We start from the raw sequence: 27,998 nt of genomic DNA on the forward strand, positions 1-27,998 counted from the left end.
GCCACTCTCCTTGCCAGGTTTTTGTTTGCCAACATTAAGAAGAGCGGGTGGGGGTGGATAGGGGAACTCCAAAGGAGAAAAACCTCCCATCAAAGCAGCCTTCTGTGAGTGTGCAGTGCAGGCAGGTTTGTGAGAAGAGGTTTAATGAGGTCTCTATTCACAGTTTTAAAGCTGGAACAAATTAGAGGGAGCTTAAGAGAGCAAATCAGCCTCGAGAGAATTCTCTCCTTTATGGACACCCTTAAAACACTAGATTTTTCCGTGAAATGTTAGATGCCAGTTGAGTCACAAAAGCCTGGGTACAAATTAAGAAATACAGGCAAAGGACCAAAAAACTCAAAATCGGGCCAAGTTTACACTAATTGTTCTCAAGCCAGAAGTCCTACATTAATACTGAGGTACTACTATATTTTCACTAGTGAATACCATTCAGCCAAGTAAAGAAATAGAATAAAGAGAATCCAAAATTGGTGGCTACAGAAATGAAGAAGACAGCAGAGAATAAGGAAATCCGTCTATCCCACGATTGACAACCATGTCAAATACTGAACTTCTAGGTCCTCCAAGCTAGGGGAGCAGATTCTTTTTTTAAAAAAATGACATACCTCCTCTTTTGCAATTCAACTCCCATAAACAAAAAGCAGGATATGTCTGCATGCTGTCACAGTAAATTGTTAAAAACTGCTTTAATGGGAGACATAAATAGCAGCATTATATGTACAACCTGGGAGGGGGTCCTCACAGTGAGATTGGTTTCTTTCTGGAATGCTCTGCAAACCCACTCCACACTCTGCAAAAGCCTCAGAGGACAGGTAAAGAGATGGCTACAGCAATCATGAGGAGAGAAACTCAGATTACTTAGCCAAGGGAACAGAGGCTTCAGGACTGATTCATGCCTATTTAGGGGGAGAGATTTGTGAAACCTTCTGAGTGAAAGTGAATGTTAATTTGTGACAAGGTGCTAAAGCAGAATGCCATCTAACCTATCTTCTTAGAAGTAAATAAGAATTGGATGGTTCAAAGTGTCTTTGGCCTCTTCTGAGAGATGAGCTGGCCTAGAATCCAAGGTCATGGACTCTGGTACAGTCTCCAAGATGCTCAAGTCTTCATCATGCTGTCTAGGGAAGGAATGGAAGAAACCATACAAATGTCCTTCTAGGAGAAGCACAGAGGGTGTATTTTCCCTGGGGACAATTTTAGGTATGCTTTACTTTTTCTTCTAATATTGAGATGTAATCGACACACAGCACTGTGTACATTTAAGGTATACAGCAGCTCACTGGTTTGACTTACATGCCTCATGAAGTGATTATTACAGTAAGTTTAGCGAATTTAAAATAAGATGGAAAGAATAAAAATAAAGATGGCAGTTAATTTACACTCAAAAAAAAAAAGTAAACCAGGCATCTTGCACTAGTCCGGGAAGTTCTGGCAGCAGAAGAGAAACTGTGAGGATTCGGAAGGAGAGGATCTTTGCCTAAGGGATTCTGTAAATTGATGAGTCTTGTCATACAAATTACTTCACCATTACCGCCCTTCTGGCTAAGAGGTAGCATCTCAAGTTATTTCCTGAGAAAAACAGCATGTTAACGATCCTCAATCCAGTGTTTTCTGGGCAACCTTCAAACTTCTAGTAGCAGACATGTAAATGTCAAAAGGATGGCCAAGCACATTCTCATAGAAAGGAAAATTGTGAATCACAAGCTCTACTCAGGTACGCTGTGAAGTCTTCTAGCGCTGGTCTTTAGAGAAAGCATTACCATTTGTCTCTCAACAAAAGTGTCTGAAGGGCAAAACAGCCTAAGTGCTTCAATATTTTTATTCCTTAGTAAATACCTTGTTTTACTTGGCTTGTCAGATACTTCTGAAAAAGCTCTGGGCTTCATCATTTGCCTTCCTGAGCATTTCCACACCCACCTATGTTAAATAGTGAAATCAATTCAGGATAAGTTTCTAAAACCACAGTTTGGAGGCAGAGCTGTGTGGATGAATGTGGAGTCTATATTTTATACAGATTACTCTTAAGCAGTAATTAAAACTTTGGCAAACAAGTCAACGTACCTACTGCGATGCTCGTAGCTGCCCTTACACCGGAACTTGTGTGCTGGGAAAACAGTGAAAATTCCTTCTTCCGAACTGAAATACTGCCACTTAATTCCAGGGTTGGATTTCAGGTTGTCTGCAAGAACTGGAGGAGTGGGGAAAAAGAAATATAACCACCCAATCCACAGGTGCACGCAGGCACTGTGCCTCAGGCATCTGTTTTGCATAAATGGTTTGTAGTATGAATAAATCCCACTAGATTTAAGGCTATAAATTTTCTACTAAACATTTGCTTTCTGTCCCTTAAAAAAACACCCCATGAATGGAAAATGTCATGAATGCTTCAGTCAAGTGAAGCAATTATTCTTAATATTGTATAGTGACACTTAAAGTCCTGGATAATTTTTCCAGCATGAGTGACTCATTTGCATTAATCTCATCCTCACTGGGCTAGTCCCTGTTGGGTCAGTGCATATTTGCTGCCTTAGGGGTATGTTCTCTAACTGTGGAAGACAGTAATACTAATAGTCTAATCTCCAGAGTCCAGACCTGTGTGCTGACCTTGTTTGCTTCACAATGAGGGAAATGGCATGGATGGTACCTAAAAAGCCAGAACCATAATCATTCAGGAATAGCTTATGGAATGATTCCAATGTGCCAACACTACAATAGAGATGCCCTCACAATATCTCATTTGATCCATAAAACAACTCCAGGATGAAGAGGGTTTTATCATTCCCTGCTTTGGAGTTGAAGAAATAGGCTTGTGGAGCCTAAGCAACTTGTCTGAAGCCTCATCAGGAACTGGCTGACCCGGGATCCAAGTCTGGGTGTCCTGGCTCCCGTGTTCTTCCCATCACGTGGTAATGACTCCCTTCATAAAGTGCAGAGCACCCCCCGCCCCTGTTCTGCAGCTGGAATGGCAGCCACCTTACTGTGTGCAATCCTTCCCCCCACCTCCATGAAATCTTTCTCTCTTCTCTTACACTCGTTCACTCCGCTCCACACCACCTCATTCATGTATCACATACTACTGTGTGTAGGGTACTGCTTTACATGCTGCAAGATATACAGGATGAGCAGAAACCAGCCCTCCTGTAACAAGCAATATATCAGAAGAATTAGATAGAGGCAAATGGAGCGAAAAAAAGAAAGCATGAGGTCCATTTGGCAAAACATGTATAGATAAAGCTCTGAATGCCACACAGCCATCCTGTAGCCTGGCTCAGGGGTCAGCAATCTTACATAAAGGGCCAGGAGATCAGCGGCTGAGGCTTTGCATACCATATGGTCCCTGTTCCAACCATCCAACACAACCTTATGATGTGAAAGCAAGCGCAGACGTCCGTAAAAGACTGTATGGGCGGGTGTGTTCTATAAAAGCGTATTTGCAAACATCAGTGGCAAGCTGGATCTGGACCGTGGCCCTCCAACTACTTCATGTAAAATGCACTATGTGGAAGCCTTTGAATATACTTAGCAGTTGCCCTGCCCAGCACACATCAAGGAGCTATAGTGCACTGTAGCCTCACACATATCCTAGGAGTAAACAGTCCATTAACCCAAGTTATAGATGAGGAGGTGGGCTGAGAGAGGTTTGCTGACTTGCGTAAGGTCTCAGAATAGACAAGAAGGAAGTCAGCCAGTATTTGACCATGACACCTGTCCCCTCTCTGCACTCTGCCAAGAGACCTTATTAAGGTCATCACTGGACCCAGACAGCCACCATCTCTCTGGAGACCAATGCTGATATGAGTATGCATAAATAGGGATGAGGGTTTTTCTCTGTCTCATCTCCTGGGAGTCTGAACCTTAACCTTGACCTCACATTAGTTCTCTTCTCCACATAGCCCTGTCAGCTGGCAGTGAAATGGTAAATGCTGTCTTTGGAAGTAAAGGAGAGCTCGGGGACCTCATGTAAAAGTAACATCTGTAACAATAAACAGGCTACAGTGAGACTATTAAAAGGAGAGTCAATGAGCGCCAGAATGTTTTAAAAATAAATCAGAATTCACACAGTAAGTGATACATTTAGCCTCACCACAGAAGGTCATTCTGGTTCCATTCCAGCACCAGAGCCTAAGTGTCAGGCAAGATTCCTCAAACCTGCCTCCTGAGAATTCCTTTGGTATCTGATTAAATCTCATCTGTTACTTAGCACTAGCAGCACGAGATGATGGTTATTATGGTAATGAGGAACCTGGGGCCCTGAAGCAATCAATCTATCATTGCGCGCACCCCATGCAGGCCCCTCCTGACCTAGAGGTGGGTGACAGCCCTATTATCCACGCTGGGACTCCAGAGGGGGCTTCCCCATTCACAGGAGTCAGTCAGGCATTCTGATCACTAGATAACTCGAGTTGGGGTCCTGCACACTCACTCGATCCTCAGAAATTCTGGAAGCCATCCAGGAAGGAAAGCTGGGCAGGCATCCAACCTGTCAGCCCACGATGCACAGTGCAAGGCTTGAAGTTATCAATGGGCAGGGTCTGTATCTGTGTGAGCTGCCCGGACACACACATGTGAAGAAGGCAATGAATGGTTTTTCCTCACTGCAGCTTGAATCCAAGACAGAGGTCACCGCACTCTCTGACATCCTTCTGCATTTTACCTCTTCCCACCTTCCAGTGAAGGGGCTTCCCTGATGGCTCAGCGATAAAGCAGCCTCCTGCCAAGCCTCCTGCAGGAGACCCGGGTTTGATCTCTGGGTTGGGAAGATTGCCTGGAGGAAAGAAAATGGCAAACCACCCCAGTATTCTTGCTGGGGAAATCCCATGGAAAAAGGAGCCTGGCAGGCTACAGTCCAATGGGTTGCAAAAAACGTCGGACACAATTTAGCAATTAAACAACACCACCTTCTACTTTGAATTATTGTCCTTACAGTTAACTTTCCGATGCTCCATCCTTAGATTCAAAGATCCTTGAGGGTGAGATCTATATCTGAGCCATCTCTGTACCCCTGAAGCACAGATTCCCAGTTCTTTGCCCATCAAGGCATTCACTCTACGTGATGTCTGCAGCATACAGGCTAGGAAGATCTGTGTGGAAGCACTATTAATGTTTCTTAAATATTTTGATACTTTTGTTTAATAAATTTTACAATCTTACTTTCTTCTAATGCCAAATCCAATTACGCATAAATACTGTGACTAAATCAACACAGACCAATGTTAATTCTAAATATGTTTAAAAATGATAAACACTCCCTTCTCCCAACACCACTGTCAACACAACTGGTACAAAATTAGGTAAATGGAGAGAGAAGAGGCTTGCTTGTCTAATGATTTCATTTTTGTTGTTCAGTCACTCAGTTGTATCCAACTCTCTGTGACCCCATGGACTGCAGCATGCCAGACTCCCCTGTCCTTCACTATCTCCCGGAGCTTGCTCAAACTCATGTCCATTGAGTAAATGATATCATACAACCATCTCACCCTGTCATTCCCTTCTCCTCCTGCTTTCAATCTTTCCCAGCATCAGCGTCTTTTCAAATCAGTCAGTTCTTTGCATCAGGTGGCCAAAATATTCGAGTTTCAATTTTAGCATCAGTCCTTCCAATGAATATTCAGGACTGATTTCCATTAGGATGGACTGGTTGGATCTCCTTGCAGTCTGAGAGAAGACTTTCAGGAGTCTTCTCCAACACCATTTAAAAGCACCAGTTCTTCAGCGCTCAGCCTTCTTTATGGTCTAACTCTCACATCCATACGTGACTACTGGAAAAACCATAGCTTTGACTATATGGACATTTGTTGGGAAAGTAATGTCTTTTCTTTTTAATATGCTGTGTAGCTTTGTCATAGTTTTTCTTCCAAAAAGCAAGTATCTTTTATGGAATGATATGGGATGACTTTATGGGACTAAATATATCAAAACATATCAATTGTGTATGCTAAACAGATGAAGTTTATTAGATGTCAATTATACTTCAATAAAACTCATTTAATAATAGTGAAAATTTATTTAGCATCATACAAACTAGCTTTATATATAGTTTGATGTTTTATAATGACTATTATGCTATTATATTATTTTAAACATGAAGAACGAACTTGCTCAAATCCCTAAGTCATGATTTAACCTAGATGTCTGCCTCCAAAGTCTTTGCTCTTTCCAGGACACTACAGTTCTTCTACATGTCAACAGATAACTGCTAAATGAATTAGCAATCAACAGATAAAAAGCATACTTCTTGAGAGGCAGAATAAATGTATAAACAGGTTGACGGTTCTCAGAATAATCAGCTGCATCAGTTTATAAGTATACAGTATAAGTAAATACAATTAAGGAGACACTTGCTGAAAAGGAATGATGTCAAAATTGAAGTAAGATATAAGTCTAAAGCGAGCATTTAAACTTCTGACAAAAAACAAAGTGCTGAGCTGCTAAAACTCGCAGACACCCGCTGGGAGTCTAACGTCATGGGCTTCTCCATCAACCCCACAGGCTGCTTTACCTGGAAAACGGCACAGACATGAGCTCCAGCTTAGAGGGGAGGGTCAACAGGAACTGCAGCGCTGAGGACTGTGCGTGACATCCAGCAACAAATAGCATATTTTAGATAATAAAGGGAGTTTTTATTTGACAGAGAAACTATAGAGCTGAGACTTGTTAATTATTTTGTAGATGCTCAACAGGTTGGAGATGGGAGCTTGAAATGTCTTTTTGTTTCACCGTCAAATGTCTCACAGGCATGAGAAAGCCATTTGGACACAGGCTCAGTGCTATTTTCCACTTTCTACTTAATTCAGCCTGGCTCTTAGAAACTAAAAGGGAGACCTTGATAAATCAGAAGGACTGGGAATAAGAAGCCATAGGTTTAAGTCTCAACTTTTTATCCAACATCCAAAGGCATCTTTCTAAAATGGAAATCAAATCCCACCATTGACTTCCTTAAAACTGTTCAAAGGGTTTCCACTTAACTATGCCTACTATTAAATCCAAACGCCATCAGTCCTTTCCTACTCCCCAGCCTCACCTTTTCCCCTTTCAACCCACTGGATATCGAGAGCTATCTTTTGTTGCACATATGCCCATCTGGAATAACCACCTTCTCAGAGACACCTTCGCTGACTACCCTGCATTATTATTCTCCCTCAGAGCATGCAGTATTTCCCTTCACAGCAAAGCTTGATAAGCTTAATGTATTTGTTTTTGTCACTATTAGTGCCACACATCTTACACAGAGGAGTTGTCAGTCCCAGAAGGGCAAGGGCCAAGTCTTCCCATCCCCAGAGCCTGGCACAAGCCCAGGTTTGGCGAAGCACTAGAGGCCAGCATCTGTTGGGCAATGAAGACCTTGCCAAAGGCTCTTCACTTCTGTCCCCATAAGATTTCACAATCTGCATCAGCAAAGTAATAGATTTGAAAACGGTGTTCCTAAAGACCCTTTAGAAGCCCAGAGAAAAATGGTAAGAGGACAGCAAGTAAAGGCTCCATCCGCTTCAGCAACCGACTATTTCTTTCTTACATGTCCTATGCCAATTATAAGTCAACACAAAGAATGTTGCCATACTCGTTGGCTTATTTTTCCTTTGACAAACTGTCATCAGATAAATGACTGAAAAACTGCCTCTTCTCTTTGCAGGTACTCTTTTATTTCCCATCTACTGGGTCTCAACATCCACCTGCATACAGTGTACTGAACTATCTCTGGATAATTCTAACATATGGGCCCCAGAGTCCACAGTCCCCAGATATTTTCCTTCCAATTTCATCATCTACATCTGATAGGTTCTGACATCATTGGCCTCGCCAGTCAAAACCAACCACGCCCCCAGACTCCTTACCTGGGTGTTTTCTTTAATGCTTAGTGCACCATGTCAATGAGAAAGAAATGGATTATAAACTGTGTGTAGCTGGGCGGTGACTTTTGTTTTCTTAACAGGATTATTCAGCAGAGGTAGGGACAAAAGGAAAATGCTCTGTAATAGAAAGCTTTTGCTCCCACTTGGAGGAACTCTGGACTTTCTGATGTGTAGCCCAATACTGCTCAGCAAAGCACACAGAACTGTCTACCTCCCACAGCTTGCCAAATGTAAAACACAGGAGCTGTCCTAAATACACAGAGTTGCAGACACACAAAAACACACATACTTTCCCAACAGACCAGAAATTACGTAGTACCTCTCAGTAATACTTCTTGCAATAGCAATCCTTTGGGAGGGGAATCAAATAAATTAACATCCCAAGGACTGCAAACAAAGTTTCTGGCCTTATACTCTATCGCACCTTTCCAATTCCTACTCCTTGCTTACATCTGAGTATCATTTTACCATATATTTAGGAGGGGCCATATTTCACAGACCCCCCAGATACTGTTTATGCTATTCCAGAGGGGGTAACCATATCAATTGACCACATACCAGCCACTTTTGAGGCTTCCCAGGTGGTTCTAGTGGTAAAGAATTCACCTGCCAATGCAGAGAGATGCAGGTACGACCCCTGGGTTGGGAAAATTCCCTGCAGTAGGAAATGGCAACCCACTCCAGTATTCTTGTCTGGAAGATTCCATGGACAGAGGAGCCTGGCAGGCTACAGTCCATGGGGTCGCAGAGTTGGACATGATTCAACATTGAGCATGCAAGGGCACTTTTAGCTATGTTATCTTAGTTAATTCTTACAACAACCCTATGAGGTAGATTTTACTTATTATTCAGGAAACCAAGGCATATCGAGGTTAATTTTTCCAAGTATATAATAACCAGCAAAAGCCAAACTTATGGAGTTTCACCAAAGAGATACTGTTATTCCCATTTTAGAGCTAAGAATGTTTTGACTCAAAGTGAGGAGTGACTTGAGCCTTGAGCCTGGAATAGGATCTATGTACCCCTCTCATTCTCCACCACACTGATCATGTCAGCTAAAGCCCATTGCCAAAGTTAGATTAATGGCAGCTGACCCAGCTATCTCACTGTGTTTACTTCAGTTTAATACTAAGGAGAGGACATCCACAAGTCTCTGACTCTGCTCCAAGCTCACAGTTCATCATGTCCACTCAAAGTTAATTACATAATGTAAAATAACCAGTCCATTCTGTCCTTGATTCAGTTGAGACAGCCTGGTCATGGGCTTAGACAATCTAGAACAAATTTCTGGGCCAATCCAAAATCAGCACAGGATACACTGCTCTGTCTACCTTCTTTGTTTCCAGTAGACCATTCCCAGTGGACTCAAAGGCCAAGGTCATCTCCAAACACTCATGGAAGGAATAAGAGAAAATTAACGGAGATGGAGTTCTGAAGTCAGGCTGATCATTACAATCAGCTCCTGAAGCCTCAGATTCCCAAGCTTTACCAAGCCAACATTCTGATTCACTAGGTCTGGGTTGAGGGGACAATGAATAGGTATTTCTGACAAAGCACTTAAGGTGCCCCTGATGATCAGCCAGGTTTGGGATACTCAACCAGGATGGTAAACGCCATTGTCTTATCTGTTTCCTTAACTTCAGTTGCTTCCTAGACTCCGTCTTCAACATATAAATATTTTCAAGCTGCTCTAAAAGTATTATCAGGATTTCCCTGCTGGTTCAGTGGCTAAGACTCCATGCTTCCAATGCAGGGGCCCCAGATTTGGGGGACTAGATCCCACATGCCACAACTAAGACTGGGTGGAGCCAAATAAATCTCTTGTTGTTCAGTTGCTCAGTTGTGTCCAGCTCTTTGTGGCCCCATGGACTGCAGCATGCCAGCTGCTAACTGATATATGGAACATGGCCCATGGAGGTGGTTTGGGTGGGAAAAGAGAAGATTGTAGGTTTGGTCAAGAGTTGGATGTGTCAGTAGGTAGAATACAGTGTTGAGGAGACATCTCTTCATTTTAAACCATCTGTCTTAAGGAGGCCATCAGACTAGGAGTCAGAACACGGACGTTTAGTCACGTTAATACCAACAATTTTTTGTTTGACTTTATGTAGATCAGGTAACTTCTCTAGGCCTGTTTCTCATTTATATACCACTGACGAATATCTTCCCTTGGTATCCATGGTAAGAATAAGGCAAAAGTATAAAACGGTTTATGAGGTACCAAAGAGTAACAGATTGATTTTCCTGTGCACATTGGATGTTTGAAATCACCACACTTAGTTTCATGAAAATAATACTATTCATCTGTGTAGTCTGTTTCAATAGTCTCCATATAACTGACACATTTATACATGCTGATTTCCTAAGCTAAGAAAACCAGTTCTGACTTATAGCATATCACATCTACATACTCTTCTTCACTAAGGTTGTTTTCAAAAGCCTTGGTTATTCCATTATAAAGATGAGACAACAAAAGTACAAAAAAAAAATCCTAGTTCTATTCATTCAATAAGCATTTACTATGTACCTTCTGGGCTTTCCTTGTGGCTTAGGTGGTAAAGAATTTGCCTGCAATGTGGGAGACCTGAGTTTGATCCCTGGGTTGGGAAGATCTCCTGCAGAAGAGAAACGTTACCCACTCCAGCATTCTGGCCTGGAGAATTCCCTGGACTATATAGTCCATTGCGTCGCAGAGTCTGACACAACTGAATGGCTTTCACTTTCGCTTTCCTAGGTACCTTCTATGGGCAAGGGACTGGATTGAACACTTGGCATACAAAAAATAAATTAAAAGGAGTAGAGCATCAAACCGATGTCCAACATAAAAAATTAAAATTCTATAGTAAGAATGGATCCTAGAGTAAAGTAATAAAGAGTTGTGACTGGGCTGACACAACTCTGAAGGGCCACCCCAACCTCTTAAGTTTCCCTGGGGGTGGCTGAGGACTCCACTGAGGCTGTACTCCAGCCCATCTTCTCCTACTGCTCAATCCTGTCTCCTTCCCTTTCCCCACAGATTGCCAACCTCCATCTCAGAGCCTGCCTCCTAGTAAACCCAATCTGCTGCGAAAGACAAGGAATGCTTACCTAATAAGAGTGAAGTATAGAGAAGTGATAGAAACTAGGGATTTGGAGAAATGAAAGGGGTTCCTTGAGGGTACAGCTCAGAGGGCACAAGGAAGTGAAAGAAGAGCAGAAGATGAAATTGAAAGGCCTCCATCGTTGTTTGAAAGGTTGAGGGAAGCAATCAGAGATTTTTGAGAAATGGAATTATAGAGCGAGTACTTTAGAATGTCTACCACGTGCAGAAAATAATGAAAATGAGGAAGAATAAGAGAAGGGAAACTTTGGAGGAGATTTCTACATTAATTTGTCTTCTAGAAAGGCAATGAAGATTTAAATCTATGGTACTGAAGTGGAGAAAACAAAGGGGATTCAAGACACATCTTTGAACTATGGAATTTAAGCCAAGTTTCCTTTTATTGAAAAGGATAACGAGATCTACATTACAAGTGGGTGTGATGAGCAGGAAGAGGGACACCCAGGTAAATGCCCTAGTCAGGTGTCTTGTAAATACTCATTCACTTATGCTCTCATTTGGTCAAAACTGTTAAAGCCTGAAGTCTCAGGGAGAAAAAGATGAGGAAGAATTCCCAGTGTAACCAGGACAGGGTATCAACAATATATTCCAGACTGGGGAGTAAGTTTAGACAAAAGTGTTCTTGTGTGTTTGGTGGTTTAATTTTTGAGATAGCTACCGGATTATCATAGAGAAATATGTGTCCTGAAGTTGGTTCCTCGATAAAATAACTCTGAAACAGGCCACAGCTAGAGAGAGGTTTAGAATTGAGTAGCACGTGGTGGGTGGAGATGGCAATGGCACCCCACTCCAGTATTCTTGCCTGGAGAATCCCATGGATGGAGGAGCCTGGTGGGCTGCAGTCCATGGGGTTGCTGAGTCAGACACAACTGAGCGACTTCATTTTCACTTTTCACTTTCCTGCATTGGAGAAGGAAATGGCAACCCACTCCAGTGCTCTTGCCTGGAGAATCCCAGGGACGGGGAAGCCTGGTGGGCTGCTGTCTATGGGGTCGCACAGAGTCAGACACGACTGAAGTGACTTAGCAGCAGCAGCAGCAGCATATGGTGGGAGCAGGAGTGCTGTATAAATGGAGACCATTCAGGGAGATAACAGTGTGGGGAGGAAGGTGGTGAAGAGAGGACATGCGGGGACATCCACCCTAGGAAAAAAGAGCCCAAGAAAAAGGATGATAAGGACTGGGCAGAGGAGTTTGGGGATAAGTGGCACAGAACAATTTTATAGAAACGAAGGAGGGTAAAGTTTCCAAAAAGGAAGCATTCATGTCAACTGCTGGATAGCAGTCATGTGAAACCGTGGAGGGGGTCACTTGAGATCCAAAGGAAAAATGAGGACTTCCCTGAGCAATTTGGCTCAGTGGTAAAGAATCTGCCTGCAACGTGGGACACCTGGTTCAATCCTTGGGTTGGGAAGATCCCCTAGAGGAGGGCATGGCAACCCAATCCAGTATTCTTGCCTGGAGAATCCCATGGACAGAGGAGCCTGGTGGGCTATAGTACATAGGGTCGTAAAGAGTCAAAAGCGACTGAAGCGACTTAACACACATACACACAAGGGAACAATGATATAGTGAAAAACTAGGACAATCTCAATGTTGAACTGGAGTGGATTGGTTGATTTAACATTGTTACACAATTATACATTGCTGCAACAATAGAGACTTTAGAGAAGTATATTTGTTTTCATAGACACATAAGAATATTCAGAATATATTTGCTAAATAAAAAACAACAAGAAAACCCAGGCTGTATCCATTACAATCACAGGTATAATGGAAAGAGTATATATACATATGAGAATCTATGTGGCTAGTAAAATCTTCGGAAATCAGTGTAATAGGATTGTTGTAAGAAACCTAGAAGACGAGACTCCAAAGTAGCTCACAGTAGAAGAACAGAACTTGAAGAGGAATCAAAGTAAAGAAAGGTTCCCTTTGTTTGTGTACTTAGTTTTATGTATACACATATGTACACTCACCACCAAACATGAATGTAAATGGAATCATAACCTCAAGAGTCTAGGTTTCTAAGTGACTGAATAGTTTTTTAAATAATTACCACATCTTTTATGATACTATCTCAATCACAAAGCTGGATTAACTAGGCATACAAAATCCGAGAAAGTGCTAGCTTGATTGATTTTATTCTTTTTTTTTTTTTTTTAGGTAGAACATAGCTTCACATTGCTTTGGAATTAGCATTTTAACAGATGATTTTCAAATCATTTTAAAGAAAAACAAAAGAACCTACAGCACATAGCCAATCCTTGTCATTCAAAGAATGAAGTGATGAAGCCATTGAAATCAGCAGCTTGGTCCACAGCCTCCAGTGCCCATCTGTACCTCCTGCAGCGTTTACTGCTGTAAGATGACTTATAAGCGCCTCTTTCACCCCATGAATCCTGTGTCTCAATGAAGATGCCAACGTGACCAAGATCGAAGTTTGCAACTTCAAATGCTCTTTAAATCAAACACAATAAAGAAAGTCCAGACACCCTTTCTTTCAGTGAGAAAGAGTAACTCTCACTTGCACTCTCATCTCAATTGCATAACTCGAAAGAGCAAGAGACAACTTTCCTTGGACTCTTCAAATAAACTCTCTTTAGGGATCAGGCTATGCACAAGAAAATAGCTCAGCAGGAATTTAAAAGAGAGACAGAGAGAGAAAGTGAGAAACTAGGGATAAAAGCAGGAAAGACCCTGAGCAAAACATGACCCATACCATCATGTAACATATGCACTATTGAACATCAGCTATTTGTATGGAATCAGGGACAAGGAGTCAATTTAGAAAGTAGAGATGTGGTGGGGTCATTTTAAGACAAAGAATACACATGTGTGTTGGATGGATGGACAAATGACCTAGTTTTGGATAAATGAAGCTAAGAATGGTTTACAATTTATGTGAGTCTGTTTCCAGCTAGTCTGAGAGGCAATCTGAAACTGTGTTATCAATTAGGAACCCATTGATGGATTATATACAGACTGAAAGAGCCTAAGGCTGGACATTTTACAGATGTAAATATCAGACATGTGATAGCCTAGAAAGCACATTAATTCTGCTCTGAAAAGGGGCAGGAGCCAGAGAGGAGGGGAAGGGGGAGCTGTGAGGTCACCTTCCCCCATCTCCCACTCCTCTCGTATTACAAATGACTGTTCAAGAATGTGGACTTTGGCTGTAGCCTCTGCCTGGTGGAATGTCACAAAACTTCAAATACAAGCAAGTCCGTTCTCAAATACCTGAATACTGCCAAAAACGGCTTGTAAATCTAGCTGCGTCAACTGTGCTGAGAACAACTCTTGTCAGTTAGGATGTTATATCAATGCTTGGGACGTGATCTTGGAAACAGCCAAATATAAGATCTGATCTCTAACAACCTACCTCTTCCCTGACCATCCTCTTTCTCCCCACCTTTCCCTTGACAAATAAAGACTGTAGTAAAACAGCATTTTGTCAGGATCCCCAGTCATGTGCAGCTGAGTTCTACTCTAAAACCTCTATCACAGAAGGAAATCTTTGTGTAACTAACAGGTCTTCAGTGGCTCCTCCAACCTGCTCTCCCTGTCTCCTGGCCTCACTCTCAGCTGAGGGTCTTGCTTCCTAATTCTCTGAGAAAACACAATCACTATTGCAGGTCATGCCCCCAAGTTCCTGATATCACATTGGTCATTATGGGCATTCCACACACCTACTCCTTCTTCCTCCTTCCCATTAAGAATGAATGCTCTGTGCGTTTCCATCTTCCACTTGGAATCCCACCGTCTCTTGCCTAATCAAGGATAAGGCTGCAGCAACTGTCTCTTTTCACTTCTCACTTTTATCTACCGAATCATTCCCTTTGGCACATGACCTTGCCATAATTTAAAAATATTATCTAGACTCCATGTGGCCCTCTAGCTTTCCATTCAGCAAACCTTTGGAGTTCATGTGCTTAGCGTCTCCTGCTCCATTCTTAAAAGCCTGAGCGGATGAATATCAGCCTTTCTTTTACTGTACGATTCCATCAAACAACCTTTGTCAGATTCACCAGTTAATTGGTGTTTATGTTGCTAAATTTCATTTTCTCAAGAGCCTTCATCTTACTGAGGGCCTATTTAGCACAGTTGATCTCTCCCTCTGTCTTGAAACACTTTTGTCATTTGGCTTCAGGCTCTCTTGGTTCTCCTACCAGACTGATTGCCATCTTAGATTCCTTTACTGCTTCCTCTTAGAGTGAACTCTAAGTTGTAAAGTGTCCCAATACTCAGTCTTTGGACCTCTTGTCATTATTTTTCCCCCATGGCCACTTGCTGTATGATCCTACTGAGTCTCATGATTTAAGTATTATCTATATACAATGAATTTAAGTGATAAATGTCCAGTTTGGCCCATTCTCTGGACTCCAGACTTGTCTGGGCTTCCCTGATAGCTCAGGTGGTAAAGAATCTGCCTGCAATGCAGGAAACCCTGGTTCGATTCGTGGGTTGGGAAGATCCACTGGAGAAGGGATAGGCGACCCACTTCAGTATTCTCGGGCTTCCTTTGTGGCTCAGATGGTAAAGAATCTGCCTGCAATGCAGGAGACCTGGGTTTGATCCATGGGCTGGGAAGATTCCCCTGGAGAAGGGAAAGGTGACCCACTGTAGTATTTTGGCCTGGAGAATTCCATGGACTGTATAGTCCATGGGGTTGCAAAGAGTCGGACACTACTGTGTGGCTTTCACTTTGGGCTTCCCTGGTGGCTCAGATGATAACAAATCTGCCTGAAATGCAGGAGAACTGGATTCAATCCCTGGGTCAGGAAGATTCCCCAGAGAAGGGAATGGCAAACACTCCAGTGTTCTTGCCTGGAAAATTCCATGGACAGAGGAGCCTGGTGGGCTACAATTCATGGTGTTGTAAAGAGTCAGATATGACTGAGTGACTTTGACTCACTATACACAATGAATCTAAGTGATAAATGTCCAGTCTGGCCCATTCTCTGGACCCCAGACTTGTATACACCACTGTCTGTGAGACATTTTCCCTTGGATAACTAACTTTTCTAAAACTGAGATGTCGATTCCTTTCCTCCCACAGAAACCTGTTCTTCCTCACCTCCCCATCAACTCTGTCATTCTTGTTGATAAAGTTAAATATCTTGGAAGTCCTTCCCAACTCTCCTCTTATTCTTAAACATTCTGTACTGGGCACAACTGGGAAAGGGAAAGAGAGCAAATACTGAATCTGGGAAATGAAAGACGCAAGTTCCAGCTCTCTGCCCTGAGCCAGCCTTGGAATCTCCCATTAGAATGTCTCTCTGCCCATTCCATGCCCTTCTCTACTCACTTCAATTATTTTTTTATGAAAAGTATTTTCACTGAATTTTCTTTTTAGTAGTAAATCCCACCTGTTCCAGAAGGTCTCCAGATCCTCCGACCAATTTTTTTTAAATGACTGAATTCATTATATATTGGTCTAGACAAGAAGTGCCTGGCAGATTTAGGTTGCATCATTTAGCTAACAGCTATAGTTTTTTAATCCCTAAGCAACATAAAGCTTACAGTTCTTTCTTTCCAGACCTAATAGATTACCTGGTTTGTGTATACAATGCCCAAAGACTAGAATTCTTCCTCTGAACCAATACTGGGTAGGGCTCTAAAAGTAAATATTCTGGGTCTCTGGCTTTTCTCTTGGCTTATACATGTTTCCTGGAGACCTGGAATCTGGGAAATATACATCTTCATGTATAAGGATTAAATCTTCTATTTCTCCAGTGATGAGGAAAGTCTTAGGACCATTCTGAGCCTCAGATTATTCCTTGGTAAAATCCTAGGACTGAGATTGGTAGGTAATTTCTAAAGGCATTTCTAGCTTTTATTTTTTAATTAATTTATTTTTAACTGAAGGATAATTGCTTTACAATATTATGTTGGTTTCTGCCATACATCAACATGAAGCAGTCATAGGTATACATATGTCCCTCCCTCTTGAACCTCCCTTCCACCCATCCCACTCCTCTAGGTTGTCACAAAGCCCCATTTGAGTTTCCTGAGTCATACAGCAAATTCCCACTGACTGTTTTACATATGGTAATGTATATGTTTCCATGCTACTCTCTCCATTCAGCCCAACCTCTCCTTCCCCTGCTGTTTCTACAAGTCTGTTCTCAATGTTTGGGTCTCCACTGCTGCCCTGGAAATAGGTTCATCAGTATCATCTTTCTAGATCCCACATATATGCATTACTATATGATATGTGTTTTTCCCTTTCTGATTACTTCACTCTATATAAAAGGCTGTAGGTTCATCCACCTCATTAGAACTGACTCAAATGCATTCCTTTTTATGGCTTAGTAATATTCTGATGGATATATGTACTACAGCTTCTTCAGCCATTCATCTGTTGATGGACATCTAGGTCGCTTCCATGGCCTAGGTATTATAAACAGTGCCAAAATGAACATTGGGGTACATATGTCTTTTGCAATTATGATTTATTCAGGATATATGCCCAGCAGCGGGATTGTTTGGTCACATGGTAATTCTTTATTCCTAGCTGTTTAACACTTCCAGCTTTTAAAAGGTGAAGGCTTCAGGTTCTGAGGCCCATCACCCAACAGCTGTATACAACAAGACAGAGTGAGAAACGTAGATCGGAACTCTAGGGCAAGAAAGCAGAGACATGGTGCCAATTTGAAGCTGTATGTAACTATGTGCACACGTGTCCTAACCCTAGTAGTAATTACTGTTGCATATGACCGAGTTCTGACCAGACCAATAAGAAAGTTCAACATACAGTCAGTTGCCCATATCTACGGATGTGAAACACACAGATCTAAAATGCCAACTGTATTCTTTATACCTCACCATACATGTAAGGGACTTGTGCATCTGCAGATTTTGGTATCAAGGGGGGTCCCTGGAACCAAGTATCTGCAGATACTGAGGGATGACTGTACAGCCTCATGGCACTGTTCAGTAGTAGGAAAGTAACCTCATCATTCTTCAAACTGCCTCCTCAAATTAAAAATTATAAACAGGGAATACAAATGAAATTCAACACTTCCTAAATGCAGAGACAATTGGGTCTTGAAGGTAACCTTTAAATGTGAATCTGCTAATGAATGAGATAATAGATTAAGAATCTAGCAAATCACATGGCATAGTTCACAAACATGGAATACAGCGAACGCTCAATACATGTCTGCCTTATTTTCTTCTTTCTTTCCCTCTTTCAAGTGTCAGCTTGCCAGAAAGAAATACCTAACTTTAAGAACATATCTTTTTTTCCTTCCAAACTAAATGTAAAGCAATACATTTATTCAAAAATGTGGTGGAAAACAGTTCACCTTTATGAAGTCAAGAGATTACTAACCTGAATTTAAGTCTCGTCCTGGATTGAAGGCCCGGCTATTAACAGTGGTAGATAGTCGATCACAACTAATTGTTCTAGATACATTGGTGTTAAAGTTCCCATCAAATCTGAAACAACAGACGAGAATCAGCAATATTTATCTGGCCATTATTCAATCCAGAAAGCAAACAAAAGTTGATAGTTCAAATACTGTGTACAGAATAGGTCAGCTCGTGAATAGTAAAATTACAATTTAAATATTTTAAAAAATCACTTCAGAGTAGTGTAGGCAAACCCAACATCTGCATCTAAAGGTTTTAGAAATAAAAATAAATTCTAAGAAGATTAAAAAAAAAAAATCCTTCAAGACAACTTTCCCTGCAGTGAATGACCAGGTACTGGAGATGAAATCATACAGAAAATAGATTTGACAAAATTTAGACCAGAATGACAAACATTCAGACTTAAGCTCTGATGTTACATGTGAAAAAATTCTTTAAATTATTCTGTCTGAAAACCAATGACCAAGCATAAAGACAGACAGTAAAGAAGGAGAAAGAATGGCTGGGGAGTAGGAAAGGTCTAGATTTGAATCCTTGCTCTGTCACTTTTACACGTGTGAACTTGCATAAATTGTATAATCTGTCTGAGCCCCAGGTTTCTTATCTGGAAAAAAAAAAAAAAAAGAAAGAAATCTACTGACTCATAGTCACTAAGACTATCTTCCAGTGAATTTTATCCAGAAGTAACAAAAGAGAAAACTCTAGAACTTCTAAATAAGCTATTTTGGATTTCAGATACTGAGACAATTCATGAAGGTTCTAAGAGTTACCTGTAAATAAACTCAATCTGAAATTAGGTTTTTAAAAACTAGTGTTAAATGTGTATCTCTGATTATAAATATCATTAGTGAAATTTCATTAACACAGGGAGAGAAGCTCTTACAACGCTGAAGAAACACTTCTAAAAATCAAGATCCACTTTATCATTCATGTGAATGTGGATTTTATGGATCTTTTTAATAAGAACTATTAAATTGAACTGGCTGTATAAGCAATGAGGCTGAGTTTTCAAAGGGTGTGATGGGTTCCAAAGCAATTTTGTTTTGATACATATCATCTCAAAAGAGGAGACCTTTCAAGAGATTTTAAGAGACTCTTTAGTCCAGTCTCTCATCCAGTATAGAATTATATCAACATTGTCAACTGTGCCTCCAAGGACACAGTTGCTTTACAAGTGTGGTCACTCTTCCTTGGACCTGCTCCAGTTTGTCTAGACGAGAAGATTGCTCCCTCAAAAGCCACAGATGGAGAGAAAAGAAGAGATTAATACATTAGCAGCTGCCAGAGTGTACGCTGGCAAAGCAATATAATCTCACTGTCCTCTCTGGTCTTAGCATTTAACATCTGTGAAGCAAGAGTAGCATTAGACAAGGAACTCACTTGCTCTCCATGCACTAGATGGTCATATTAAATCTATTCCCTCACATACTTTTAAATTAAAGACAGATAATATTTAGGCTTTGTGGCCTACAAGGTCTCTGTCACAATGACCAGCTTCTGCCATTGTGGTGTGAAAGCAGCCAAAGAGAATTTTTAGAGGAATAAATATGGCAGTATTCCAGGAAGACTCAATTTCCAAAAACAGGTGGTATACCACACTTGTTTCACCACCTCTGATCTAGACTGGGGCAGTCCTACAGAATTTTCTGAGATGATGAAAATGTGTCATTTTTGCACTGTTCAGTATGGTAGCCACACGTGACTACTGAGCATTTGAAATGTGGCTGCTGTAACTGAGAAACTAGATTTTCAACTTTGCTTAACCTTAATTTAAATGTAAACAGTCACCAAATAGTGGCTACCATGTTGGACAATGCAAGTCTAGAAGGTTCTCCTGATTATCTAATCATCCTTCAAGTCTTCGTTCACTTATCACTTCCCCTGAAAAACTGGATTGTGAATGCTTTCCTAGTCTATGTCAAGTGTTTCCATCTTCTCTCAGGGCAAGTGCATAACTTTAAATTTATGGATCCATTTGTATATGTCTTTTTAATTGGACAATACTTCTAAATGCTTTTAATGGGTGGCTTTTTATGGTCCAGGCCATATGAACAGACAAAAGCCCCTTGAGAGCAGATCGCATGTCTTGTCGGTTTTATTCACCACTATGTGTGTATACATATATATATATGTGTGTATGTATGTGTGTGTGTGTATATATATTTTATATATATATAAATATACATATACATGTATACATATATACATATATATATTTTATATATATATATATAAAACACTAAGCATTGTTCTTGTCAAAAGCAGGCACTCATATTAACTGATGATCTATGAACATTCCTCATATGTGCTTAGTCCTAGTTTGGATTCCTGCAGAAGGCTCCAGAGGTCTAATAACTGAGGACCATCCCTCAGATAAGTGGTTCCTAATTATCTAAAGTCTAAGCCATATCAGAATCACCTGGCAACATGTTGGGATGCAGATTCCTGAGCTCTACCGTGGAAGATTCAGATTTAATGAGTCTAGGGTAAAGTCCTCCCTGAAATCTGACTTTGACAGCAGGCTCCTGAGGGGTAAGAAGCCCTCCAATCCTGTCATGTAGATTCCTTTAGAAATAAGGCAGTACAAAGGCTTTCCAGGAACTTCTCCCTATGCCTCAAAGAGACCAAGGACAGAGGATCTTTCAGTCTGAAGAGAGCAGAGGAATTCTTAGGTATGCCTAAAACTCATAACTGGACTGTGCTATACTAATCACAAATCTTTTTCACACCTGCCGATCTCCCAGTTGAGGAAAGTGACACCAAGCAACTCACAGCAAATCAGGGACCTAAGAAAGACGTGACCTCATCTGCCTCCCTGTCCAAGGATGAGGCACACGTATTGCTTTATATAAGTGACACAGCAAGAACTTGTTAAAGGTGATGGGCGACTCAAGAGAGCTACTGACAACTTCTCCCAGAAGAAAGGTGAGCCTGAAGAGAGCCCTCTTTCCCAGGATGGAGTCTCTACGGCCAGGACCTGTGCCGTCAGCCCCAGCTCTGGAGAGGGTTAAAATCCACTGCAGCACACATGCAGATTTCTTTGACCACTGTGAAATGATAGTTCACTCCTGAACCAGGGAGACTGGGGAACTATTTTTATGGGCTGTTTTCCTTTCTGTACTGCAAAGATCATCTCTAAGAGCATTAAAGAAAATATTTTCATACCAATAAAACTGCAAGCAAAGTGACACATTAACAAGAGTATGTGCTCAGTAAACATTTGTCAGTCATAAAAAGGGTTCACAATATAGTGCTTGTCATCAATAGCCGGCCCAACTTTCTTTCCCCACTGTGTCCCAACCTATAGTTCTACTCAGATCGTAGTTCTTACCAATACATGTTTTTTCCTGTTGGGTCCCAGCTGTGGTGCTTTTCAGTGTTCATAGTGCCCATGCTACAAAGCCAATTTTCTGATTTTCCTCCCAGGAAGTCCTCTTGTCAGCCCCAGTCTATGAGGAGCCTTTTCTCCTCTAAACTGACTAGTGCCATTCTGCCTCTTATGTCTCTTTTCCCTAATTTTAAAATATTGTTCTATAAACAAGCTTAGCATAATGTCAATAGAGCTGATGTCTGATAGATAGACTGGTTGCTTTTAGATTCTACTTATATCAACAAAATACTAATCAATAAAAATTCTAACATAAGGTTTATTATAAATAATGAGCAAATTATCTCACTTATTTTGCCTTCTCCACACACTAAATAAAGGTATAGTAAGAAAAAAATGCCAAGATATTTTGTTATGGAAGCCTTATTGTTTAATTCTACCACCCAGCCCTCGAATGCCCAATTCTCTCTATAACCTTTCGGATATCTGAGAAGTCTTAATTCTGCCAATGGGATTGTGAGTTATTGAGGATTTGTAGTTCTCTCTTAGGTCCAGTACATTGCTGGGAATGTATAGTTCTCTGTAAGTTTTCTTATTGGTAGCTGAGTGCTGTGGAAGGACAAAAAGCTAAGTCACTGAAAAGCTCTGCCTATTTCATTTAATCATATTCAGAGAACATCTGTGATGAAAAAGGAACTGCCACCTGGCAAAAGCATGCTGTGTTGGGGTCAGGAGCATGCCCTCAGATGTACACAGGCCTGAACTGGAGTTGGGTTTAAAATGCTTTTTGCTCTCTAACTCTCCCATAGAACTTACATGTTTGCAGCCTACATTTTTCTCATCTATAAGATGGTTTATCTATTTTGTAACCAGAAAATAGCTCTGAAGAGCCTTGTACATAGTAAACATTTAATAAATAATAACAATGAATATTAGGCGTATTAGTAACAGTAACAGTTAACAGCTCCCATGTTACATTGTATCAAGAATATTCCAAGTGTTTTACACAGATTAACTCATCTAATCATAACAAACCTGAGAGATACACTATTATTATTTCATTTAAAGACCAAGAAACCGAGGCACAGAAATGTTAATTAAGAAGTCCAAGCTTCACAGCTAGGAAGTAACAGGATCAAGATATGAACATATATTCAAGCTCTCCTTTATAATGAATATATTACACTGTATCTCAATAAAATCAATAAATTGTCATTAGCATTATCTAAAACAGCTGAAGTACAATTCAACTCTCTCAAAGAAAAGGATTACTCTAAAGGCTTATGGGGCTTAGGGGAAATCTTTGCTTTTTACTTAATAGGAAATGACAGTTGCTAAGCATAAGGCTCACAATGGATAGCTGCAGAGAAAGAACTCTATGGACAAAGATGAGGAAGATAGAGAAGATATATTATTAAAGACAGCTATTCTCAATCAATTATAGATAACATAGATTTTTTAAATGTTCACCACTGGCATACCTTTGGAATGTTCCATTTTGGGGTTACTTTTTATTACTGCACTCCAAAAAAGCCTCAAGGTCCCTTTCCATTCAAATCTGAATTTGAAAGGTTTCTGAAATCTGAGAGGTTTCAAGGCAGCAGAGGCGGCTATAAGTTCCAGATGGACAGAAGAGTGAGCATGTCCACTCTCCACACAGAGAAGAGACACAGCTCATAGCAACTTCTCTCTTTTTCCTAGTGTTAACATTCTCCTCTGGGAGAAAGAACCTGGCATTCTGGTCATCTGACAGCTTAAACAAAGGCTTATATACATACAGCAAAGGTAAGATAAAAATAGGAGACCAAAAAGAGGAAATATCACCAAATTCTGAAAAATTCTCCATGGGACAGCGAATTTCAGGTGAGTGATAAATAACATAATAGACAATGGCCACAGATGTGAGCAATGCATAAAACCATAAAACAGGGCTCAGAGAAGCCCCAGCTGGTAACGTATAAACACACAGCCTTCCAGAGATCAAACCTGATCCCCAAAAGCACGTCAAATACCTGAAGACATTCTTTTTCTGAAGAAATCCACCCTGCTGTTTGAGAATTAAATAACCACTTTGCAGGAGAACCTCAGCCAGAGGGCAATATGACCTCTCCTCTAGTTAGCTCACAGACTTAAGTTTACTAGGAAAGGATGAAACAAAATTCAATTCTTGCTCCCTGGGTAATCCGAACATAGTGAATACTGGTGGTTTTAAATTAATTTATTTCTATCAACTGCTAACATTCTGATACTTAAAGGATTCAAGGACAAGACAACCACTCTCCTTTCTCCTGCATATTCCATGGAATTCTCTAAGTGGCAATGGTTGTACAACCTCTCAATTTTCTTGAGTCTCCTCACACATGAGGAGCATCCACTCCCCAACCGAACTAACATGAAGCATGCAGAAACAAACCCTATCCTTTTTCCATGGTTGCTGACATTGCTGATGTGCAAGCAGGTATGGGAGCAGTGTCAACAGGGGGCTTGGAGATAGAGGAGCATGGTGTGTTCCGAGCTGGTGAGTCAGTCGGGAGAAGTAATTTCATGAGCAAAACCCCTGTGATTATCTCTCCCTTTCTACTCAGCCACACACACTAATGTTAGCTTCTCTTTTGAACTCCAAACACCCATAACTTCTTAAGGAAAACTCTGAACAAACTTTTTGGCCAACCCAGTAAAACTTGCTTAGCACCATCCCAGTTACCTGAGTTATCTTCAGGCCTCAGTGGAACAGCTGCCTTGCCTAAAATGAGACTACATTTAATGCACACGTGCCTTTTAGAAAAAATGACTTCTAAGAAGAAATGTACTATTTACCCTGATTGGGAGACTGTGAGAAATGCAAAGTTCATGCTTCTAAACCATTATGAAAACATGCCAGTTCTCTTAAGGGTTACCTAAAACATTTTTCATTGAGAAATACATAAGTTTCCAGTCACATTTATAAAATTTTAGCTTTTATAAGGTCAAGAGCTGATAAAATTATAGATTTTCATATAAAATAAACAGGCAATTCAACTTATCTTTGCATATGGCCTTTAAAAAAGTCATAACAATAAGAGAATAATCCTATATAAATCTCCTGTAGACTTTCTCTCTAAAAGGGGGAGATATTGGATTATGACTGCTTTCTGTATTTATTTTCATAAGATAAAACTAGGGCCTGAAATTTAGTTTCAAGAGAAATAACTCCATCTTTCCTACCCCCTCAAGTTAATAAAAAAAAAAAAGAAAAAACTTCCTTCTGGATTTACTTTCATGAACAACTGATCGAAACTGCATCCCGAGGGAGAAAACAGAACTGTGACTCCCACTTTGATCTCTTCCCCATGGAGAAATTCACTCCCTGCCTGGCTTGCAAGATGTTCATTTGATTGACGTTTGCTCTGATGTGCAAACTGCTTTGAACTTCAGACATTTAATTCCCATCAGGCTGCAGTCATTTTTATTCTCCTTCAACAGGATTTACAAGCAGGAGATCAGCAAATGTAGAAGATAAAATAAATTTGCAGAAGCTTTGAATCTTACATCAAAACAGTGTTCAAGTGAGTTCCAATTGGATTTCATTCAGCCTCGGTTCACAGTGTAAATCAACTTTTCAGTGGAGTCCCAGTTTAGAAAGGAAAAGATACAAAAGAGAGAGAGACATACACCAGTTGGGGTTTACTTCCGGAATCTCTTTCTTGGTCTTTGTTTAAATTTCCTATGGAAGGTGATTTGCCAGGCAAATCACTTAAAACCCTGGGTTTTCCTCAGCATTTCCAGGCAAAGTCTGACCAATTTATCATGTAGCACAGAAAAACCACACCCACAGTGTGAGTTCCAAGGGTGCTGCTGAAATGTGGTATTGTTCACGGGCATGTTTTAAAGGTAATAATTTAAAAAGCAAATCCCTGTGGATATCTCAGAAGAGCAAGGCTTACGCTGATAGTTGAGTCCATAAATAAAGCCAATATGATGACAGCTAATGGGGTAGGGAATTTTTTTTACTTGTTTTCTTGTTTTTAATCACTGCTAGAGACAGGCACGAGGGTGTTTCTTTTTTTTAAAGACCACCACAGTTACACACCTTTTCTTGAGGAAGCAAAATCTGGTATGGGCTCAGAAGCTGGTGTGGAACAAATGTGCTGAGGCTTGTGATGGATCTCCCAGCCCACGGCAGACCCTTGCTGCTGAGTGTCACCAAATTACCAAGTTCCATTTTTGGAGCAGCGGACATTTTGGGGTGGGGGGTGGGGAGGGGCGGGGCAGGGGGGAAGCAAAGATGGCAAAACCCAGCAGCTACAGGAGACTTTGAAACGAGGTCCAGTGGTTAAGAGGTTTCCCTGGTGGCTCAGTCGGTAAAGAATCGACCTGCAATGCGGGGAACCCAGGTTTGATCCCTGGGTTGGGAAGATCCTCTAAAGGAGGACATGGTAACCCACTCCAGCATTCTTGCCCAAAGAATCCCCATTGTCAGAGGAGCCTGGCGGGCTACAGTCTATGGAGTTGCCAAGAGCTGGAGATTACTGAGGGACTAAGCACATCGGTGATTAAGACTTCACCTTTCAATACGGGAGGGTGCAGGATTGATACCTGGTTTGGGGAGCTAAGATCCCACGTGCCTCATGGCCAAAAAATCAAAACATAAAACAGAAATAGGATTGTTACAAATTCAATAAGGACTTTAAAAAATGGTTCCCATAAAAAAAAAAAATCTCAAAAAAGGGAGGTCTGGACATAGAAAACATCCGAGTAACAGCCCAACAGTGCCTGGTTTACTCAGATATGACAGGGAGACATTTCATTTCACCTCCATTCAACCAGATTCCCACTCATTCTTTCTGGGAAGTGTCTGCTCTCCAAATATTTGAGCAACACCAGTTGAAAAGAATTAAACAAGAACCCCCTTATCTTCCACTTAACCACCCATGAGAATAAAGTTAAACAAAGAAAGAGCTAAGATAAAAATCAAACATCTGCCCTGGCAAATATTTAAACTCTGTTTGAATGGTGGAGGAAGGGGTAAGAGTGGGGTCACTTCAAAAAGGAACTATCACATTTATAAAGTAAATGATACTCAACTCCCCCCAATGGAGTTTACTTATTCAAACACCTAAATTAATGGGCAAACTGAAAAGCTGTCAAATAACGTGTAATCATGTTCCGAGAAATGGTTTTTCCTTCCATCTCTGCAGAGATTGAAGAGATAAGTCACATTCTTTCTGTTCTTATCAGTAATAAGGATTAAATCTTCAGGGTTCAGCAACCCAGACAGAGTGGAAACAAGGCTGGTTTCGAATGCCCTTGGAAGGTAAGGCTTAGAGCAATCAAGCATCTCTCTCTGTGTAAGAATCTAAGTATCTAAGTCACATTTCTTTTTCACCATTCCACACCCCTACCTCCCCACAGCAGATCGCTGGCAGAAAGCCCTGCTGTGATCTGTGTTTTGCTTCTAGAATTCCATTCAAACTGCTTTCTCACACAAGCTTGGAAAATGGCAAAGGTGACACCTAGGGGAACTGGAAGTGAATCCACAACCACGTTAAACATTTATCCTTTAACTTTCTTGTTACCAGGTTTGGGCAGGAATGCACGAAGAAGAAGAAAGAAAGGTGTCTGGAAAAATAAAAGAGAAAACAGACAGCTGGGCAGAGGAATCCACAGGCTCCCTTTGTGCCATTCCATAGCCCCCGTCCACCCTACTACTTGACTTCTAACGAGGACTTCGTACATGTTTCAGTTGTTTATATACTTTCTCCTTTGTAAAGAGATCCTTTCCCATGTTTATCCCTAGAACCTAGCCCGGAGTTTTCCTGTGAAGAGTACAGCTGTAGTAAATGCTGAGTGACAAAATGCAGAAAACTGAAGAGGCTGAGACTTGCCAGGACTAGAGTCAAGAGCTTGTAAATGCGTATGTTTTCTTCCCACACATACGCTGGGTACTTAGTAAATAGCAGACAACTGTGAGTGGTATGACACAGACATCAAAGAGAAGCACTGAGAACTTCGGTTAGCAGATGACTGTGGAGATGAACTGGTTCAAATCTGCCAGGCACATTCGTGCTGGAGTGAGACAAGGCTTCTCCAGATCTCCGTTCTGCAGAAGGAACATGAAACATAAGATGTGGAATACTTATGGCTCATGCGTCCTCAAAAGGCATGACCGACCCAGTATTCAAAAGCTAACAAAGCTGTGAGTTGGAAGACAGCTGGCTCCACATCATACCAGACCAGTTGAGTCGCCCAGAAAGATTACAGACACAGTGATTTTTAAATCGTGACCTTCTTTGATACATTTTGGTATTCTTGCACAACAAAAACAGATGAAAACTTCAAGGGAATGCCTCTGTGATAACCGGGTATAT

General features: G+C 41.0%; 1 protein-coding gene across 1 annotated transcript in view; it reads right to left on the reverse strand.

Moving 5' to 3' along the window:
* The window catches only part of CACHD1 (cache domain containing 1), a 236,083-nt gene that overhangs the window by 64,617 nt on the left and 143,468 nt on the right, over positions 1–27,998 (reverse strand). Inside the window, exons 4-5 of the mRNA XM_068964526.1 lie at positions 18,283–18,389; positions 2,062–2,188 (exon numbers count right to left, since the gene is read on the reverse strand). Coding sequence (XP_068820627.1) covers positions 2,062–2,188; positions 18,283–18,389 — 234 coding nt within the window. The remainder of the gene's footprint in view (positions 1–2,061; positions 2,189–18,282; positions 18,390–27,998) is intronic.

Source organism: Capricornis sumatraensis, chromosome 2 (genome assembly GCF_032405125.1).
Source record: "Capricornis sumatraensis isolate serow.1 chromosome 2, serow.2, whole genome shotgun sequence".
Taxonomy (NCBI): Eukaryota; Metazoa; Chordata; class Mammalia; order Artiodactyla; family Bovidae; genus Capricornis; species Capricornis sumatraensis.